At 31.1% G+C, this 22958-nt stretch overlaps 1 protein-coding gene across 2 annotated transcripts in view; it reads right to left on the reverse strand.

Moving 5' to 3' along the window:
• The window catches only part of LOC143195141 (acyl-CoA Delta-9 desaturase), an 81374-nt gene that overhangs the window by 25538 nt on the left and 32878 nt on the right, over positions 1-22958 (reverse strand). The window contains exons 1-2 of one of the 2 annotated variants that reach the window (XM_076402053.1): positions 6843-6994; positions 5371-5626 (exon numbers count right to left, since the gene is read on the reverse strand). In XM_076402053.1, coding sequence (XP_076258168.1) covers positions 5371-5623 — 253 coding nt within the window. In that variant the 5' untranslated portion in view covers positions 5624-5626; positions 6843-6994. Of the gene's footprint in view, positions 1-5370; positions 5627-6842; positions 6995-22958 lie in introns of those variants that run through there. The other variant, XM_076402052.1, reaches the window with a different exon arrangement.

Consider the following 22958-nt stretch of genomic DNA (forward strand, 5'->3'; position numbering starts at 1 on the left):
ATACTGTACAATACTGCACAGAAACCTCTTTTTTTTTTTAACTGATAAGTAATAAAAGCGCAAGAAGATATTGCCACTTCTTTTAGATGTTTTCCAATACATGCAAACTGATTCATCAACTACTAAGCTATCTGAAAGTTCTTTAAGAGTTGAAGTTGAGTTCTCGTCCAGTAAGTCTTGCAATTAATTATTCGAAATTTTCTTCATTCACAACTGCTTATGAAAACACATTAAACACGACATTTTAAATCGTTGAAACATAAATCAATAATTGGGATATGTTGAAATATCATCATAAATGTCTTAAAGTATTAGATGATATTCGACAACACCTTTCTTCAAATCAAACATCAAAAGTAACAAATGTCAACATTATAATTTTGAGTGATTCATGATTAGTATCTGTACACTGAATAAGTCGATGATATAAAATGAAAAACTGATATTTTATGTCGAAAGATGTCGAATTTAATAATTAAGTTAGGTGGTTTAATAGTTGGTTACATTGCATTTTTATCAATAGATATCGCTAATCAATCTACATTGTACCAGTTTCTAGATTAGGTTACGAATTTTCTCCACCTTTCGCACAACATACGAATTCCGTGTTAAAAACATTCCTTATTTTTTAAGGGTGTCTAAGATTTTAAGAATTATTAATTATTATTAGCCATTTATACTGATGTATAAAATTTCTTATATCCGTTTAAAATTCCATTAACATATTTGTAATTCCAGAAGTTCTACCTTCTGCTTCGTTAAGCCAATTCGCAATCAATAAAGACACTGCATATCTGATAGACGATCAATCTACTATTTACTTTTAATTTCCCAGTTCAAGTATATGATTTCTAAATAATTTTTTACCCTTGGTTTAATATAATCGAAATAAGTGAATTATAATTGGATTATTCAAAACGATTTTTAAAATACTCAATACTACTGAATGTGTATTTCAACATATATGCACAACGCATGACTTATACTGATCCTCATATACCATGGCATCGATATCATCACTATAACAGGTGGGAGATTACGTTTCTAATAAGTTAATAATACCTGTTGCATTTGTGATGAAATATTTTAATAATTTTGTAATATATTAATATTTTAATAATGTATTTTAAAAATACGCAATTGAAATAATTTAATACATATAAAAATATTGTTTCATTATTAATGTAACAGGAATTATTAGCTGAATTGGTGGAATTTTTATTGCATTTTCAAAAGGTTAATTTCTCCACAGTAATCTGTGAGGAAGTCGTTAACCTTTCATTTGGCCAATATGTCCAGACCATTGTGATCTGTGTCTTTATATGTATTATTCTGTACCTTCGTTTTTAATACAGTTTCAACGCTTCGAAATTTGCTCGAATATTGTAACAGGGGACCAAATCCTGAGGCCCTATAGGCGAATTACAAAATGCCGCAATTTTTGAAGAGCCATATTGTGAAGTGACAGCTGTTGCACCTTGACCGATTTTATTTAATAGTTCAATCTTTATTGCTGCTTTCTTTTCGCTGGATATTGTTGAGATTTACAGGTGCAAATGATACATCTGTTTTCAATACTGTAGCCTTTTTCTCATTTACTCTTAAATCATAACCTGTATCATTAGATAACATTGGATCACAAACAAGGAAATTAGAAGATACTCTAAGAGGATGCGTCTTTTACAAGTTTTAAATTTACAATACATGTAACGCATTGGCTGAAAAGTTCCAGGCCTATCACATAGATAGCTCTAGAATTATTGCATTTGCCATTTTTTCAGTTAGTATTAACCTTCAAAAGAAAGCCGTTAAAATTTCATGACATTCTACTCATAAGTTTGTGAGTTATTATGCTAAGAGTGACAATACTTTTGTTATTTTCGAAACAATGGATCAAAAACTATTTCATGTTTTAATTTTGCACGGCTTCTTGATGGAAAAAATACCATTCAAGCGAAACAAAGGCTTGAAATGTGTTACAAGGACTCTGCTCCAGAAACAACAATTATATCTTGCTTTTTTCAAACATGGCTGTAAAGACACCGATCGTGCATAACACAGTGGATGTCCAAATGAGGTGCTAACACCAGAAAACATGAAAAAATACATAAAATCGTTTTGAGTAATGGAAAAGTGAAGTTGGATGAGTTAGCTAACATCGTAAATATATTAAAAGAACGTGACTATGAGAAGTGGGTGCCGCGTTTGCTCACTGTTGACCAAAAACAAGAACGTGTTGATGAGTCTGAGCAGTGTTTGGCCATGTTTAAACGTAATAACCGAAAATTTTACGTCGATATGGGAAAATAGATGAAGCACGGATCTATCACTTCACTCCGGAATCAAAACTAATGTCATGTGAGTAGACAGCAACTGGTGGTAACAGTCCTATTTTGAGGCAAAAGATAAATCGTTCTACAAAAGTGGAATTAAAGTTATAATAGATATAGCCCGTTGTTACCAGTAAAATGCTTTAGGGAGTAAATATTAAGTTGCTTATTGGAAATCAACTAGTAACAAAAGAAATTAAGGAGAAATATAATAATATCATAAAGATCTAACAATGAAATACAGCAACGAAAGAAACAAAAACTAAACATAAAAACCTAATATGCTTTTTAATGAAAATAAAATACATTACTCGAATATACAATCGTTAAATAGATGAATTAGGACGCATTAGTGGTTTGGAAAAGACTCAATATAAATATAATAAACTATAAATTACACACTATTATGGCTGTTTAAATTTAAATTTAAATATTTAGATAATATATGCATTAGATATACTATAATGTAAAAATAAATTATATTTTATAATATTTTTATTTAGTTATTTATATATCAAAGCCAAAATAATTATTTTACTGGATAGATTATAGTAGATTTTATTATTTCAATGTCATTAGACTGACTACTCTTCGGCTAAAATAGTATTTTTAACAGTAGTGTCATTTATATAGCAGAACGAAAGCTTATTAAGTGATATTTTTCTAACATCGTAACGCCAATATTGGATTTTAATTATTAGGTAAAATTAATGTTGATTAATTTTAAATAATGTCATTACTAAAATAAATCATTAAAGTTTGTTTTCTAGGAAATAATCGTTTCTATCTCATCTTTTACCTTTTTCTCGCTATATCTAAGAGTTATTTCATAAGTTATTGCAAAAAAACTTAGTAGTTGCAGCATGCGAATTTATATATTGGTCATATATTTTATAGCACAGACGTTACTTAACAGAAGTTAAAAAAATATATTTTACCTATTATATAACTTAATACCTAACCATGACCCTTGGAATCTGATTCTGCGTCTTCGGCATTCGAAATTTGTTTTGCAACATTTTATATCAAAATTAAAGAACCGAGGAAATGTTTTATTGAAACGGAACGATTATTATAAACGAGTTTATTGAAAAGAAGCGGAATATGTACGTCACATCGGGACATTTATAGAAGAAGTAAATATTTATTAAGACTGTAACTTAATTTTGAGGAATTTAAGAAGGTCATTAAAAAAATCGCCAGAACAACATAGAACAATAAAATGCTTTATGTAGGAATTTTTTCCCCTTTTCGTTTTACATACGACTGCAAGCATTTCTTCAGATTTTTAGGCTATTTAAAGTTCAATATTATCTTTGTGCAATGGCCTCGTGTCTTGCCCAGTAACATTTTTTAAAGTTTGAGAAGTAATAAAACGCATTACACCTTGGTAGCCAAGATGATCATCTTACTGCTACAATAGTCGCGGGTTCTAATCGAGAAATCCGACGAAACAACAGTTCCCGACACGCCAGTAACCAGGCTGGGTAAGACCGGATGTCTTCTGGTATTTTCTATAAGGTGGTCACTGGCCAGTCAGTGGGATCTTTGCCGAAGACCGTTGTACGGAGCTCAAGGACACTTTGATTTTAGTACATTTTAATTCCATGATTTTGACCATCAAGACGGCACTCGGTCAGTTTGTCTTAATGTACAAGTATTTTTGAGGCGTTTTTCCCTGATTTCTTTGACTTCTTCTTTACCTATTGATCTTCAATAGCTAACTTGAATTTAAAGAAAAAATTATGGCATAGTTTTATCACTGGCATATTTATGTGGGGACTATGTTCGTCGTCGATTGAAAGCGACCAAATAACTTTGAACGAACAAATTAAATAATATCTGATGTGTTATTTGCCGGACATATTCCGGATATTTTTATACAGGAATTAAATAAAATTAAAGAGAAAATACCGGCCGGCTGGGTATAACGTTTTATTTCCTGAAGTTGCTGCTTTTAGGGTTAATGTCAAACTAGCAAATTGCATACCACTTTATAAATTAACAAGTTTCTCTCTATATATATCTTTCTCTTATTAAATACATTAACCTGCCTAAATGTAGCTGGTATAACACCTATTAAATTATATAACAGAAATGAAACAGATTCAGAAGTAAAAGTATATTTTTTAAGCAATCACGGTTCAAAATCGTAAAAAATCCGTCCACTATTGGACGTAAAACATTAGATGGCTTTTCACGACGGTTTTGTTTATTTTATAACAGTTTTCTAACCTTGAATATTGAATACGCTAGCATTATTTTCTAACCTAGATATTTTATAAATTCAGTTAGAGTCAGGAATAATATAAATTTAAGTTTTATTTTAGCCATAACTTAACGTCTACCTAATTATGTAATTTTTATCGATCTAAATTTTATTTAATCAATAATAACTGTTGTTAGACAAATCACATTGAAACTGTAATTTTATATAATCAAAAAAATTTTATATATTTTAAAACAATCCAATATTCAATGCGTTTTGTGATACTTTAATCATTGATTGGTTAATTGATCATATTTTGCATAACACATGACTTCTAATAGAAGTGACAAGTTATTAAATATTAAAGACATAAAATAAATATAAATAAAATAATTTTGCAACAAAAAAGTTCCTTGAATTGAATCATAAATTATCATCTCCGAAAGTACAAAATTAAAATATCAGGTGATTGTGATGTGAAAAAATAATAATATTACAGTAATTACTTCGAACAACACTTCACCCAATCTATTAATTAATTCTGTGGATACTTCAACAGAACAAAAAATGATAAAGTTTTTTTGGTTACTTCAATAAAATCTCAGTTAACAGGAAATCAATAAATAATTTAAAAAATTACATTCGTCAAAAATATAAACCATAACAAATGGAAGAAAAAATTAAGAAAATAATTCCATTTGCTTCAATAACTGATTAGCTCTCAAACCATATTGCTCAGAATAAGGCCCCAATAATGCGATTTTTTAAGAGAGATTGATTGTTAAAGTTGTACCGAATTAGAAGCATTTATAGTAGGATGATAAAACTTACCCCATATATCAGTCAACCACATGCAATGAAACACCATCACCCACAGACCATACAGGGCGACCAGATGTAGCAACAGAAATCCCATGGCGTTCGTCCACACTATCTCCCTCTTAAAACTATAATCTGTTCCAATTTCCGCAGGCAACAATCCGGAGTAATCTTTCCTGGCCTTTTTTTCTTCGATCTCCTTTTGTTTCTCGGTAAGGCAAGGTACGTGCGACAGGGGAACCTGCTGTACTTCCAAAATAGACATTATCTAAAAATAAGAAGAAAAAAAGAACAATAGAAACTTGTTTACATTAAAAAATTAACAAGGAAATATGTTAAAAATATCAGATGGCTAAAAATTGGAAATTAGAGTACATTAGAGAACAATATCATGTCATAAGAAATCTTGCATGACCTGTCATGAAAAAAGAAAATCATAGCAAAAGTGTAACAACATTTTAAATATCTTTTTTTTTATAACAACAATTTAAATTTGTAAAAAGCCCTCAACACAATTCACTTTTATATCACTTTAATATGTACTGAAAATTTCAAGATAATAATATATTAATAGCAATAATTATTATCACAAAACAAACTAATCAATTGTCATTATAATGTTATCCTATGAATTTTGTCAAATACTGATAAAAAATTGTATATGACCCAATTATTTAAATAGTAATATTTTAATATTATTATTATATAAAGAACATAAACTATTCAAATTGTAACAACTATTTGACAAAAAACCGTAAACCGTAAACATCTGTCATTATTAACATAACTATTTAATATACATAGTGAATGCATTTTAAAACTTTCATTCAATATGTAAAATTACATTTCAACATGAAATAAATATATTAACATTGGATATTTATTTTAAACATTCGATATTATTAATTTAAAATCAACCGTTCAAAATGTAATCAATTCTTTGAAAAAAATATATTATGTATATGTATACACTTAAAAGATATATTCACCATTGATAAATTAAACTCATAGTTTATCTTTTTTTAACTAAAAATTTTCTTTCAAAAATATAATAAAGTATTCGGTAAAATATAACTAGATAAATATAAATAATTGGATATAGGCAATACAATAACTAATAAGTGTTCCGAAAAATAAATAAATATGTAATAATATAAAATGTGAAATGCACAAAAAACAATATCGAATAATATAAAAAATCAATTTTCAGCAATATATTAAGAAAAATAATTAAATCTCTATTATAATAATTTAGAATAAAATTGATAAATTTTTAATATAACGGATAACTATTCGATAATTAGTAACAAGTAACATCATTATTATCAAATATAATCCTGATTAGAAATAAATGAACTGCTCATTAAACCTAATACCAATATAATTGTACAAGTTTTGCTATTATATTCAAATCTAATCGCCATTAATACAAATTATCAACTAATTTATTTCAATGGAGATACTATATCAAATTCTGGTGGTACCTTAAATTTGCCGCTCTCACTTCAAAATAATTCAATAAACACTTAATCAGTAATATCACACCGCACTATATACGCGAGATCGTACCGACACTTGATTAGTAACAAACGGTACCATCAACTCTAAGGGTTTGGAACGTATAACGAACAAACAGACGGTCTCAGCGAAAAAGTACTTAATATATTTGGGGGTTTTAACACCGGTGCGGGCAGAGTGGGGAGAAGTAGAAGAAGTTGTTGGGTTCCTCTTTTTTTTTTTGTTAGTTATCCATTTCGCCGACTGATTGTGGTGGGGATGTAGTAGGGACGCATGCAAATTTAGGAATATCGATAATGTACTTAAGTAATATATCGAAGAAATTATATCGATATATCCGACATAATCATTTAAATACGTGCATTTTTTGATACGATTACAAGGTTGTAGTGATGGTTATTTAGAACAGAACAATATAATTAACAGTGCAAAACAAATGATTGTATATAAATATTGCAATATTTTATAAGAACTCTTCAAAATAACTCATTCAGTAAGTAAAGAGTGCAGTGATAAATAAATCGGTGTTATGAATATATGACACCATCGTTAATCTGGGATTAGATTTATTAGGAACTAGCTGACCCGGCAGACTTCGTACTTCCTCAATCGATAGATAAAAGACCTAATAATCCGTAATTTTAAAAAAAAATGCTCGATAAAAATGAATTTTTATTATTATTTTCGATTATTACATGATGTTTCATACTTAAAAAACAGAGTTTTCCTGAAATACTGGCTATTTATAAGGTTTCAATTAGGTATTTACAGACACACACAGTTATGATACAGTTTGTTAATCAATTTAATGCTTTCTGATAAACTATATTTTTTATTTTGTTTTGTGCTGCGTAAATAAACAAATGTGACGGTTTTCCGACGTGCGAACACGCGACGTATAAATATCCATGCACGAAACAGGGAAACTCCAAGTTGATTCCGCAAACTTCCAACGACTGGCTTTGAGATTTATTTCTGGTCATCGCAAAGGCCAGACGTACTGGAAATTGTAAACTTTTGAAATCGAATGGGAAATGCGTGGGAATCATCGGTATACGCGGGATCAAAACATCCTCTCCTTTGTATTTTCCCTTAATGATTGTTGCTTCAATGATGTTATTAATCATCTTTTTCACAGCCAGACTTGTTCCATTGCACAGTCGAAATTGATTAATGTTACGCAGCATGATGACAACTGATCCTACTTTAACTTCAAATTGTGAGGTGGTAATCCAGGCAAATCCAGTGAATTTAAAAACTCCGTGGGATAGTTGACTACGTCGTCCTGGTTCACAACGGTGTCGACTGATTTGAAGGAAACCAACTCTTCTCGAATCCTCGCCTTTTTTCTTCCTGGCCATTTTCTAAATGGACTGCTAAATGGAATACTGTAGGGTGTCTTTCTTAGATCGCAAATGAAAAGACACGCCAAATTGCTTCGTTGCTACTTACATAACGACCCACATGGTACTGTGATATTTCGTCATTTGCATTGGTTACAGCGACCATATCGCTACTTTTGTTAACATATTTACATATGTACTTTATCGACTTCACATAGTTACAATATTCCACATTGAGGTATGGCGAGTATGGCACGATCCACCGATTGTCTACATCAACATTTTGTCCTCTTACCTTCAGAACTACCGATCGCCCATTGTCCGCAACTGATCACCGACGATACAATGAACATCCAACATTTCCCGTTATGGTTTCAGCAATCAGGTCTCTTTGGTATCGCCTGGAGTACTAGCCGTCAAACATACAGGCTCAATTGTAGTTGAAAATTCCGCAAGGTCCATGTATCATGTGTTTAGTAACTACTGCATGCCATTTTTGGTCAACTGTGGGAAAGTGTCCTGCAGGCAATTGTCCTGTATAATATGTGTAACGCCAAATGATGTCATCTGGAAACAGCTGTTATATTTTTGAATGTTGGCTAAGAAGTGCTTAGAATAATTTCCAATCCCAGAAACTAAAGAGCGTAAAAGATCTGGTGGTGGGACCAATTGTGACAATTTTACTTTGCCACCAGCAGAATATAATCCAGTAGATTCACCACTGTATTTTAACGTCTTGCAATATTTACAAATTATTGTCATTTCCCCAATTGTTACCGATTTGTCGGCACAATAATCTATTGCCGCATCATAGTGAAATGCAGCTCGTTCCAGGATCACAGGAGCACTATGTCTGCGGAATCGCTCAGTTTCATTATGTCGTGCCCGCTGTTGTTGTGCTTGATGTGCACGAACTCGTTGCGTTCTAAGCCTATCTACTTCATTGTCACTCTCTAAAGAACGCAATTCTGAAATTGCAATACGACTATTTTCTTGTCGCCCTCTGGTCATCAGTGCGGTTAGCATGTGAGGTAGTCTTCTCCTCGGCATCGTAAATTGTAATTAATCAAAGTGAGAAAAGTTCTCGCGCACTTAGAAGTAAAGTGGCACTATCACAAAAAATCAACAAAAAAAGAGCACATGATTTGAAATGTCACTATCACAAAGGATCACCGAAATTAAGAAAGTTCTCGCTCACGTAGATTGTCGGATTCGATACTCGACATCAAAGAAAAAACAAAATTATTATTATATTTTATATAAAAATATATTAATTATTTTATTTTATTTCGAACATTTTCATATTTATTCACCTTTTAAACCTTCCCTGGACTTCCACAAATAATTAAGCCTATTGCACTTCTGAAAATGTATTCTTGATTCAATGATTGATTGATGTATTCAATGATTGATTCGCTTGCCAAATCAGCGTTCTTCTTTCGACACGATATCACCATGTCACCAGAATGATTGAGAATAATTGTAAGAAATGGAACTTTTTTTATCAATATATATTACACCAATTTTCCTCAGTGCATTCTTCTTTTAACTATGAACTTAATCAGAACACATGCAAAACACCTAATAGTTATGTGTATTATATACTCGAAGTAAGAATGATTAATTAATATTATTTATGTTTGTACTCGCAAAACTTGGAAAGTAGTCGATTAATTAATTTTTTTTGTTAAATAATGTTACGCTTCAACAAAATATCTTTCTTGTTTATCGCGATATTCTAATGGAAACGAAAATGTTTTAGTTGTCATTGCCTTGGCAACCATCACCATATTAACTGTTAATTAATTAGATAATCCAATTTAGGTTTTGCATTATTTTTTATATAATAGTTTAAAGAAAAGCAAATTAATTCATATAAACATAACTAATATATAATATATGTACCGTGTTGATTGATGATCAAACTAGAAAACTTAAACCATCATTATCACTATAGAATTTGTAAAATCTCTAGACGAAAAGCTGAACAAGAATTTCAACTACAATTGTACGTCCTCTCTTCATGGTCCATCATCTAATATAAATGGTTCAAAACTGTTTTATGATAGATGTTTACTTCCATAGTTAATAAACAGTAACCGGCGAACACTAATATTTCTAAAAATTTCACCGACTTTTTCAACAATTGACTAGCCAGGACATGGTTCAACTTTAACTTCGAAATATTTAATTAAGCACCTATTCCCATAAATAGTACACCAAGCCTGGGTTGCATTTTGCCTTTTGTTCAAAATTAGAAAGGAAATATAATATTCTGAAATTTCAAATTTCAGAACGTAATAACTGTAGATTGAATAAACTAATGTCAGTAATAAAGGAGAAGAAAGTGGCATCTACAGCCAAAATCGGCGATAGATAGAAAAATAATTGTCGAAGATACAAGGGCTTTTCTAAAATGGTGCATGTGGAAGATAAGAAATATTGCAGGCAAGACCAATCCGGCTCATTCGAACGCTTATCTTGCCAATCCTACTGTATCGCTGCGAGACTTGGAAACTGTTATCTGACAGTAAGCTTGAGGTCTTTCAAATGCGATACCTAAGTCAAATTCTACATGTTTCTCTCCAAAATTGTGACAATCAGTGCAAAATTGAAGAATAAATTCAAAGACGCAGATTACTCAGAGATTTCTGCGGCTAAATCGAACTTTTGGATGGAAGATACAGCGATCAGCTTCAAAAAAGACATAGACCAAAATCAAGAAGCGATCTGAAAATAGAAGACTAACATTGTCCGAAACCAGAATAGCCGTGGCCGACCGCCAACAATGGCGAAATTTAGCGACGAATGTTTGAAATCCTGCAGCATCAACAGCAGTGTATTGATTGAGAAGTAGACACTCTCCAAGCGCCGACTGTGAATTGTTGATGATTATTATTATTATAAATGAATATCAATACATTTATATTTTGAATATTATTATGTAGAGTGTTACCTTTCAAACGCGTTATATAGCTTCATTGAATAAATATTATAAATATTAGAGATATATACGACATTAAAGCTATTTGTTAACAAAAAAGCTAAGTAATGTTTTGCCTAGCCTTATATAAATTCAACTTGAGTTTATTTGTGTCTGCAGCACTCAAAAAAGTAGTCTAAAGTAACACTGATTTAAAATTTGAAACATTGAAAATTGGGACGTGATGAACATATTCTTTCCTATTTATCACATCCATGCAAAAAAGCATTTAAAAATATTTGAAGGATTAAAACGAATTAAATCGGGTTAAGCATCAATTTCTATCCGACAAATAACTGTATATTTATAATATTTATCAGCCGTATTCAACTAATTTGTCTTATTTTAGCTATGATTTAATTGTTTCTGTTTTCTCGTTAAATGTAATTTCGCTAGAATACTTTCATTTACTCTCTTAATAATTAACATCAGACTGAGCCACAGTGAAGCATGGCCGGAATTAGTTGGTAATTGATATAAATATATGTATATGAAGATGATAATAGTGAAAATAAACGTAAGGAATGAAGAAAGTTATGTACGCACAGTTCAAAATTGTTTATCTAGCCTTTTCAGTAAAATAACAAGAAAAGTTAATGATAACGCGTCATTCCTACAATAGCAATTATCTACTCGGTATTTTAAACAGAATCGCAATACCGAACGTCCTTCTTACTCACCATATTTATTACTATATAACTTTTGGTTATTTATCAAACTAAAAATACATTTGTATGTAAAAGGTTTCATTAAGTATTATTTTGATAATATTTATAAAATAATAGCTTGGGTGCTTTTAAACTATAGTGAAAGATAACGGTTAACAGTATTATGACGGCAATACTTTTAAAATACCTAAAATAAAAAATTTAAAAACTTCATAATAATAGAAATAAATATACGAGGTAGTTAAGAAGTAAGTAAGTAGTTAATAGTAAGTAGTTAAGCTTAACTTCAACAGAAGAAAGAAGACGAAAGAAGTTTCATGTGACACAAGGGAAATGTATTCGTTGACACATTTTTATGTTTTTGAGCTCACCATCATACAATTTCATAATACAAATATAGTACTATAAAACAGAATGCCAAAATACAATTTACAGCAACTTGTAGTGATGTGTAATAATAAATCATACAACTCAGATACTAAGTCCAAGTACAGACAAACTTCTTAGGGGACGGTGATATTATATGGCTTCTGCTGTGGGAAAAATAAGAATTACACCGTGTTTCATATATTGAATTATGTTGTACACATTACAATATTGGAAAAACACTTCATGACATAATTCAGTTCACATGATTTGTGATGCTAGACACCCGCCCCTTCATGTGACAAGTTTCAAAGAGCCCTCACCAGCATTCTTCTTAGCTAGATTCTTAACTAAATTGTATCTCTTTTTAACTATCTGTCTCATCTCTTTCACAATGTTTTTGATGAACTTGATCCATGACTTTTTCGGAGCTGTTCACTGTGTATTCCACCCAAAAGGTCGTTTTCGCTACAGAAGTCTGTTAGGAATTCGTTCACCTTTAATTCAATAGGCATAACCAAAATATTGCAATTGCTACTTCGGCGGTACATGCCACTTTTTTCTCCTTTATTTCTGATCGCAAGTACTTAAACTGCTTCACTTGCTCCAACTAGACCCCGTTAAGATTTATAATAGCAGATAATCCGTCAGTTATCAGGACTTTGGTCGTTTCTTTGTTGATACTTGGGAGAGTGTTGGAATACGATGTTACCCACTACAAAGTTATTGACAGGCAAATGACGACAAACTTAAAATGTTGTGATTCATTTCTCCATAGAAAAACTTTCCCAAAACTTCTTCCCAAGCAGCTCTAACTGAACCTGTATGTTCGCTAAAATATCCAGCGAGAATAGATAAATCAATTGCAGGAATGGAGTTAAAAACTTTTATGAAAAATGGACAATCTTTCTGTTATCACTATATAATATATATTATCTCTTATACCTTAGGAGAAACAAAGGTTGAAAAGATCATCTAAGATTCATTGTTCATAAAGAACATCATAATTTTTATGAACATCTCACCGCTCCTTAAGAAAATTGTTATCTCTTCATAACATTGTTAATATATATTGAATATCTTAAGAGAGTATAAGAAAAAGAATTTCTTTTGTACTACATATCTAAAATATTTTCCTTGCAAATAACTACACGGCTTTATCAATTAGACGTTATATAATATAATTGGAATTATTTCGTAGCATTTTACAAAAGATAACGTACGTAAAACAGAATTCAGCTATTTTCTCTATAATAATACTATAAAGGTTCTATTTAGTTATCCGAAAACTAAATAATATCATAACTCTGTCGTTATTCACTATAATTAATGCACTTGGAACATGCACTAAAGGAATATAACCTGAATATTCCAACAGAATTCAGCTATTTTCTCTATAATAATACTATTAAAGGTTCTATTTAGTTATCCGAAAACTAAATAATATCATAACTCTGTCGTTATTCACTATAATAATGATATGAATATAATTAATGCACTTGGAACATGCACTAAAGGAATATAACCTGAATATTCCAAAAGATTCAATAAAATAAATTTCAGCACAACAATGCTCTCAATTCTTAAAAATGACCGAAAAATATTTGCGAAGTTCTACATCACTCTCCATTTTCTCCATACATTATTCAATAAAACTATTGAACTAATCAATCAAAATGTATAGTAATAAAAATAAGTGGTAATGTATCCCAATACACCCTCGGTGTTATTAAATCACTGAAATATGTGAAAAATGATGACTAGTGTCCCCGCGCCCATTCTAATTCAAAGCACACAGAACCAATTAATCAACGAAGTTATTTCCTACACGTAATTAATAGAATAGATGGTATAAATGCCATAATAGATAGAATAAATGCACAAAAGATGGTATAATTGAAACATTTTGGAACGCCAGAATACAGACATAACAAAAGAATGTTGATAAAGAAAAGAGGAAAAGGGAATAATGATTAATGACTATTTATAGATGACTCTCAATTGTCAAGAGCACGTATCTCGCTAATACATTTTGAAAAATTCAATCTCGATTTTTCTGTGTATCAATATATCATGTGAATCTCTAGAACGGAAAAATTGAGGTTCGGATGATATTCTCATAATTTTATATATTATACAATACTATATAACAGCAACCTACGCATTTAAGCGTGAACGCGCATGTCAAAACTAAGTCGTAGTGTTTTACTTCGATAAGTTAAAACAAAACAATAAACAATCGACTAGTTACTATTGTTTTATTCAACAAATTAAAGTTATTGTTTTTTTATTACATTATGATTAATTTAACGTTGACTGCGCATGGATCTAGAAAATTTATTACATTATATATATATATATATATATATATATATATATATATATATATATATATATATATATATATATATATATACATAAACAAAATTACGTAATATTTCGTTTCCATAAAAAATATTTACATCTATATTTATCCCACATATTTTGCGTCTCATCCTTGGTCTTTTTTGAATTCCTTTAAGCATTTGCTATCGCGGGAAGCTAGCAGCAAGCGCAGCGGGAAAACGCTGTGAGCCATTTTGTCAGTTATTTCAGTAACGTTATTCTATATGTACAGTTATGAATGTGTCTTTCCACTGATAAATTTTAGTTTAAATAATTATCTAATTATTAAATATTATAATTAAATAAATTAAATATTATTTTGCACCAGGACCCGGCAAAATAACAGATAGTGAAACTAACTATTGATTCGCAAACTTGAGTTAACACACGATTGGATACTGGTTGGTTGGATGAGGTTGTTTCAGCTTGGAAAAGGGGTAGGTTAGCGGTGATGCTGTGCTAAACCCCCAACATGTCGACCAGCTTGCGAACAAATGCGTTTTTAGAAGAACTTGAGCTGAGTTGTTGTTTGTGGAATGATTGAAATATGAAGTGCTTGATGTGTTAGTTTCCATATGAATTTGATTATTTCTGACAAACCATGGAGCGTTTAAGATTCTCCTGGGAAGCTTATTTTGGGAAGCTTAAAACCATTTTACCTAGTTGGGTGTAATAAACTTGAAGTAGACATTAGATCCGTAGGGGAGTACTTTGAACCACTTGACGGCATGATCGAGCTGCTTCTGTAGACGTTCTTGAATTGTAACCTCGAACCTGGAGGCCGTCAAGAAAGCAGTATCATCAGCCTAAAGCGCGACGTCAATGTGCTCTTTTCTCGGCAGATCTGAAATAAAGTGGTTAAATAAAGCTGGAACCAGCGGGGAACCTTGAGGTACGCCAGCGTCGATTTGTTCTAGACTGGAAAGTGTTCCAGGAAAGTGTGTGTTCTAATCTTGACCTGGAAAGATCTGTCCGATAGGTAGGACTTGATGAGAGCGGTTAGGTCTTCTGGGAGGCCTAACCGCACGCACTTTGCGAACAAACCGTCGTGCCAGACCTTGCCGAAGGCTTTGGTTAGGTCCAGGAGGACTGCTCCAAGCTTTTTACGTTGACGGGTAACCTCATGGACGGATGGCACGCTTCAAAATGGTACTGAGAAGGCTGATGGGCCTGTACTCAGATGGAGATGATTTTGCTCCTTTTTTTGGGAATAGCCGCTATATGTGCATGTCTCCGGGATACGAAGACGCCGGAAAATGTTGCAGCCTCATGATGGAGTAAATGCCAGTTCCGCGAGCTGCTGATGCATTGTATGCTCTGTTCGCCTCTCTTTTGTCTGCAGGATCGAGGGTGAATCGAGCTAATCTGCATAAACCATTTTTGATGCCAATTTCATGTTTAATTGAAGCAGAAAGGTGGTTTATCCACGGTTGGCGTTGTGATGAAATTTCAACTTTGGAAGATTCGTGAGCAGACTTAATATCACGAGTTAGCTTCAGTACGGCTTCCCCGAGCTGTTCTAGAATGTTAATTTTCGGAAGTGGATCGAATTCCAGGAGAAGAGATTGGTAGTTGTTCCAGACGATCTTTTTCCTGAATCTTGTGAGTGGGAGTTGAGTGGTGGCGCAGTTTCCGAGTTTGAGAAGGACCGGACAGTGATCAGAGTCTAGTTCGTCAAGGACTCGAACTTCGAAAGGGCGATTTACATCTTGGAGAATAAAGAAATCCAGAACTTTTGCTGCGCCTTGAGAGGTTGAACTGAGGTGATGGGTGGGTTCATCTGGCAGGGCAAAACCATAGCTCATTTCTGCACTTAGAGCATGGCGTTACTGACATTATTGAAAATATAAAATATATTCAGACATTCTAAAGATTCGCCAAGTTAACAGAAATGTATTTCTCCCCCAATGGTTTGGTAATAAAAATTTTACGCTGTTTCTAAGACCTTATATTGCACTGATTTCATTATTGAAAGTTTTAAAGTATAACGATGTTATTATTTAACAATTCAACTAAAGGCTAATTTATTTAAAAAATCTAATAGTTAATAATTATATAATGAATAAATATAGTTGATTCTTTAAAACAGTATCCTACCCTGGATTGCTTTTTATTGAGTATCTCCCCTGATATCTTAAATAAGATATAATAATCTAATATAGAAGATAGTTATTATATGAAATAACCTACCTAGTATAACACAGTATGTTTTAGTTGTTAACCATACAAAGCTGATATCCGTAATATACTTTTTTATGAATTTTTTCCTGTTGGTTAGTGTTTTATGTACCGTTTGATGCATCATTTTTCCATATTCCTATGATCCTATATTTCCATAACTTTCTTGCTGTTTTTTTTTCTTTATTTTATTCGCTCCCACGAAACCAGTTAACTTTTCTCTTCTACGCATACACTGTGTTCTCAGTACCCACCAAAAAGTTTCCTTTTTGTTTTATATCCATCTTATTTATTCATTCTAATAATTCTAATCATAACGTTTTAGACATATCAAGGATTTACCATCTCCAGAGCTTGTGTCCGCTTTTATTTCTTGAACATAACCATTAGCATTCAATCATTCATCATTCAAAAATCCAGACCAAAGAAAGCTGACTTTTGTTTGGGAAAATATATTAGCTTTTAAGAAAAAAGAGGTCAAATTAGTTTCCATTACATACTGTAGATTTGTCAAATGTGTTTCCAAACTATTTTAGCCGGCATCATGTTGTTATACAGAGCTATTGATATTTCTTCACTTTCCAGAACAGGAAAAACTGTCTCTATTAGGCTAATTTTGTTGAATATCTGGCGAATGCAGAAAACAAGTTGAAGCTCTTCCACTCGCTTAGTAAGCTTGTTGAAAGTCTAACGACTTCATAACAGATATAAACACAACCACATCGAATATTAACTCGCAAGTTGCACCTGCTGGGCAGTTGGTTCAGATCTTGGATTTCTGGGATTGGCTAGAACTGCCTATATGTATTTAAGAGAAAAATTTTAATCTTTCTATTGCTGTAGATAAGTTTTTATTGTAATAGTATAAACTAAACAAATTAAAAAACCACATAACTGCTGTAAAAGTTTATATTGTAATTGTTGTTCAAGAAGCAAAACAAAAAAGATACTTAAAAATATCAAATTTAGGAAGGTAATATAACAATGAAGTAATATATTACTTCATTGTTTTTTTTTAGGAATAAACACAGTAACTCACAAAAAAAGTCAAACGAATGAAAACTTGCCAACTGGATAAATTAGATCTACAGGGCATAGCACCACATAATAAAAACGATGTGCCTAGAATTATTTGTAACAGATAGTGTGTAATTAATTAATAAAGTAAGTAATAAACTAAGTTTTGTTTTTCTCCTATATATTATTTATATTTGTTTATTGTGTTTGCATGTTTTTAATCAAAGATATATATTGATAAAAATATGAAGTAAAAATATCAATGTAAACAACTATTAAATAACCTAACCTAAGATTTAAAATCGATAGTTTTGACTCTTATCTACATAAAATAACAATTTTTCATATAATTTTATTACAATTATTCAGATGCTGGTAATGTAAGTCTCAAAATTATATTTTCAACATATAAGCCAATCAATGATAAATATCTGTTTCAGCTACTGAAACGATCGTTAAAAACAACTAATAAATATTTTAATATGTTACCTGATTACTTCATTACCTGAATGTTTATGCCTAAAAAAATTAATTATATTACGTTAAAATTAGTATTAAATCAAGGTCAAGTTGCGTCATATATATTCACATCGAGATCTATATGCTACTTGGATGTGATATTCACGATTTACCAACTCATCTATAATGATGTATTGAGTAAAAAACATCAGATAATATACAATATTGTTGCTTACAAACAACGAAATAGGTGATTTATTGAATCCTCTATAAACCTTTTTTAAATTTCCCACATTCTTAAAAAAATTAAGATGGGGTTATTGATAAGTTCGAAGATAAACGTCAGTTTACTCAACAGCCAGTAAATCAATATTGCTACATTACTAATTAAGTGAATGATGAAACTCTTTAAAATTCCTAGACAAAATCTCATGTTACATTGATTTTATATTTGCACTAATTTCTTGAAAACTAAAGATAACAAGCACCAATAAATTTAAAAGATAGACAATTAAATTTAATTAAATAATTAAACTATCAAACAGCAATAGGAGTTAAGACACAAAAAAATACTTTGAGAGTTCATAGAAAATCTGTTCTAATTCTTAGCATAACTAAAATATAAAATATGTAAATTAACATAATAGGGTAGCTCTTGGTTTGGTAAACAAAGAAAAATTGGAATTTCTATATAAAGGTTGTGGGTTCTAAGGGGACATCGCGTTGAATCAGTTTGTTGGGCACATAATATGGGGCATCGACGATGACTCGCAACACTTTATTCTGCAACCTCTGAAGGATATCTATGTTAGATTTGCTAGTAGTATCCCACAGTTCAATGCCATAGGTCCAAATGGGCCTAAGTATTGACTTATGCCGCAAAACATTGTTATCTAATGAAAATTTAGATTTACGTCCTATGAGTCAATACATTTGGTTTAGTTTAAGCTCAAACCGTTTACGCTTTGTTACTATATACTTTTTCACGTCAAACATCGATCAAAATGCATTCCCAGATATTTAATGTTGTCTGCTTGCGGAAGTTCATTACTATTAAATTTTACTGAGTAAACAAAGAAAATTGGAATTTCCATATAAAGGTTTAGGTTTTTATTTTGCAATATTTGTATGCATATTTTATATTTAAAATCAAATCAGGCGAGAATCATCAAGATCATCTGTCATTTTATTTTATTTTAGTTCAAAATCACATTACAAAATCACAATATTTAATATTTCTCGACTAGAGCATAGATATAGTTCAAGTACCTGAAATTGCGATATTAAAGTAATTTTGAATTCTTTCCTTATAATTTTAGAATTTTAATTTATAGTTCCATAAGTAGTGCAAGTAGGAGATCATCAGGAAGATAATTTTCATGCCAAAAATAGCATACTCCAACAAGCTACAATATTTCCTACTTTTATTGCGTTAATCACAGAACCTACAAAGTCCATAATGGCTGATAATTGGGGCAACAGCTAGTCTAAATAAAATCTTGATTAGAGGTCCCAGGAAAAGACAAGAAACACTAGGTCAAGGGAATCATTCCCTTCGAGACTAAAAACATCGCTCCATAAAATTTGGGTAAACCGTAAAGCAAATTAAAAGAGGTATTAAATTTAAATAAATCAGAGAAATGACTGTCAGTCATTCGGCCATTTGTTGAAGGACTGCATAATTACTACCCTAAATACCTACCTAAACACTTAAAGTGAACCAGGGATAACAAAACTAGAATTTAAATCAGCAATTGCAGAAAGCAAAGACAAAGACTGCTTTCCAACTCCCACGAACAACCGCGAATAGTTGCACAACTCGATTCTCCACAACTACAAACCACGGGTTTCAGCTAGTCAAAATATATCTAACAAATCCACAAATCTGATAATCCACCAGCCCAATACCCAACAAATTCTGGCCATCTCTTTCGTCTCCAAATTAAGTGACCATCAACTCCATCTAAGCCTGGCAAAAAATTACCTCGTTAAATCTGTGACAAGCTGTGTCAAATCATTTCCGAAGGGCAAACCCTGCCTCAGAACTACAACTGAAGATAATCAATTTCTTCGATAACCGAGACCGATCTAGATAGGTGCACCTCTTGGACGAACAATAATTGGGCTATGGTCCGATCATTCTGAGCGATATTTTTCTAAAAGACAATGCATACCAATTCTTGCGAAACAATCGTCAAGCTCAATCGGAACATTTAATCCGCGTTCGAAATATTAACATATCATTCCATTTATAAAAATTGCACCAAGCACCAAGCAAAGAAATATGTACATACTTTGAAAAACAGTTATTTCAAGTAGGTGATTTTAATATCCCAGATAGTTCCATATCTCAGACTTCGGCAGAATTCGAACACCATCAAAGTTGATCTAATCATCTAAGTGGTTTGAAGTATCAAAAGCAGTGTTTCATCTATTCTGTAGACAACTCAATTAAAATCGTTATGCATTAGGCAATATCGTGTATATTTCATATTTCTAAATGGTTCGCAGATATGGTCCCCATAGTATATGAGAAACAGCCAAATACATCGAGGTACAGGCATTCCAATAGTTTCTCGATAGGTCAATAAACACAAAACAGAAAATTTCATAAAAAAAAAACTTTTAGCATGAAAAATAGTTAATTCGATTCGATTTATCAATTAAGAAAGGCCTTCAAACTATTTCCGAGCCTTCTTACACAAAAATTAATAAACGACCTTGACTGTCCTTTGGGTTCCCTACCTCAATCCCAGCTTTAGAGTGGAGGTAATCATACCAATATCCTCAGTGAAGTTTAAATTTTAAAATTTTCCAAATGTATTTATTATTATTAAAAAATTTAAAAGCTCCAACAATTAATTACATATTTTTTTTGTTAATTTCTGTCGAAATCTTTATTGTTATGTATATATTGTCGTCATAAATGCAACAAAAATAACTTATCATTATTTATTATAATTAAATAAATACATTATTTATGACTAATTCAATATTTTAATATTCAAACACTCGGCAAAATATTGCATCTTCAAAATAGCTGATATTAAATTATTCTGTGAAAATGAATTCTATTTCATAATAAATCCTTTCAAATTAAATGAGATAATGAATTTAATAAGCAATACTATCAATAACATATAATATTATATAATAATGTTATAATGTGTACATTCTGTAAGAGTAAATCTATTTCAAATGTTATTCTGTTTCAGTCTTTGATTGATTTGTTTTGAACTCAAATCATGATAACAATAATTTATATAGTCTGTAAAATCTGTTCATAAAAGTGATATGTATAAAAAGTAATACATATTTCTTGTGATTTTCGTTATCAAATTATTAAAATATCAGATTAATTGCAAATAATATTTTATTAAATTATTTAGGATGAATATCTATTAGACCAGTAATAGTTCCATTATTTGTATCTAGTTATACTCTCGAAATCGTTTCGTCAAAATGGGAAATTAAGCGCCCAATTATCAGATATTTGGTTATTAAAATTTCTCGGATTCCTATATTTCAAAATAAAAATGGCGATATGATATATCATACCCATACCATATCCATATCAACCTGAAATGCAATTAAACTGAAATATATTAAATTTGTATAGAGTTCTATTTTTCACAATTATGGATAGAATATTAGATTGTTTGGAGATTTCAGGGGCAATACATTTTTATAATATCGGAAAACTAGGCATATTATTCAAAATTACTTTCACCGCTACGACGAAAAGATTTCATAGATGTTTACTAAATTTGTTTTAATTTTGGTAACATTTTACATCAACGAAATCTAGTCCATTTCGTTGAAAAAAACGTATAGCTATTGTTGATAGTCTTATTTAAATTTATATTTAGACGTATTTTAACGCTTTGAATATGAAATTATCCACTTAATGTGAATTCTTAAATTAGTAATATCTTTTCTTTTACTTTACTTGAATTCTGTGACACACGTTACATGCTATCTATTTGTAGGTATTACCATTATTGAACTGTAGCTCTTGTATCATACATCATATCAGATATACCAGAAAAACCAACCAAGCATGTGAGAATTAGTCCATATCTTAAAAAGTATAATTCATCAAATAATTTAATGTACAAAACATCAAGTGTATAATAGCATTAGCTCTTTGTAATCTAACTATAGTGCCATACATTGAATGCTTTGTATTTCAGTTCGGTAGTATTAGAAGTCAGTCTTTTTTCCTTGAGATTTCTATTTTTTTCTCAATTTTCCTCGTTTTCTTATTATAAATATCGTAGGATAATATATTGACTTCATGCATACTTATAATATTAAATATAATTTTCTATGTTATTTCGTATCTAAAACTATTATACCAGAATAACTTTATCAGATACTCATAGAGATAAACACAATACAGAAAGCAAATGAGATCGGATCTCAAACTTGATCAATAATATTGAATAGTATTCAAATTTCAATTGTAGTGATTTTTGTCAGACATGTTCCATATCATAAAGTTACTAAATACAAATATAGTTCACTGTTGGGGGAGCCGCGGGTTCGAATCCTACTGGGGCATGGTCGTAAATTATGATCGTATGTTTGTGATTGTTTAAAATGTGTGACTGTCCTAGGCAAGAGTGTAAAATCCGACAAAGAAAATGATCCCAGTCCCGCCGGTAACCGGGCTGGGTGGGA

Source organism: Rhynchophorus ferrugineus, unplaced genomic scaffold, assembly GCF_030347505.1.
Source record: "Rhynchophorus ferrugineus isolate W39M unplaced genomic scaffold, kcgeb_rfMv2 rfM4, whole genome shotgun sequence".
In the NCBI taxonomy this organism is placed as follows: domain Eukaryota; kingdom Metazoa; phylum Arthropoda; class Insecta; order Coleoptera; family Curculionidae; genus Rhynchophorus; species Rhynchophorus ferrugineus.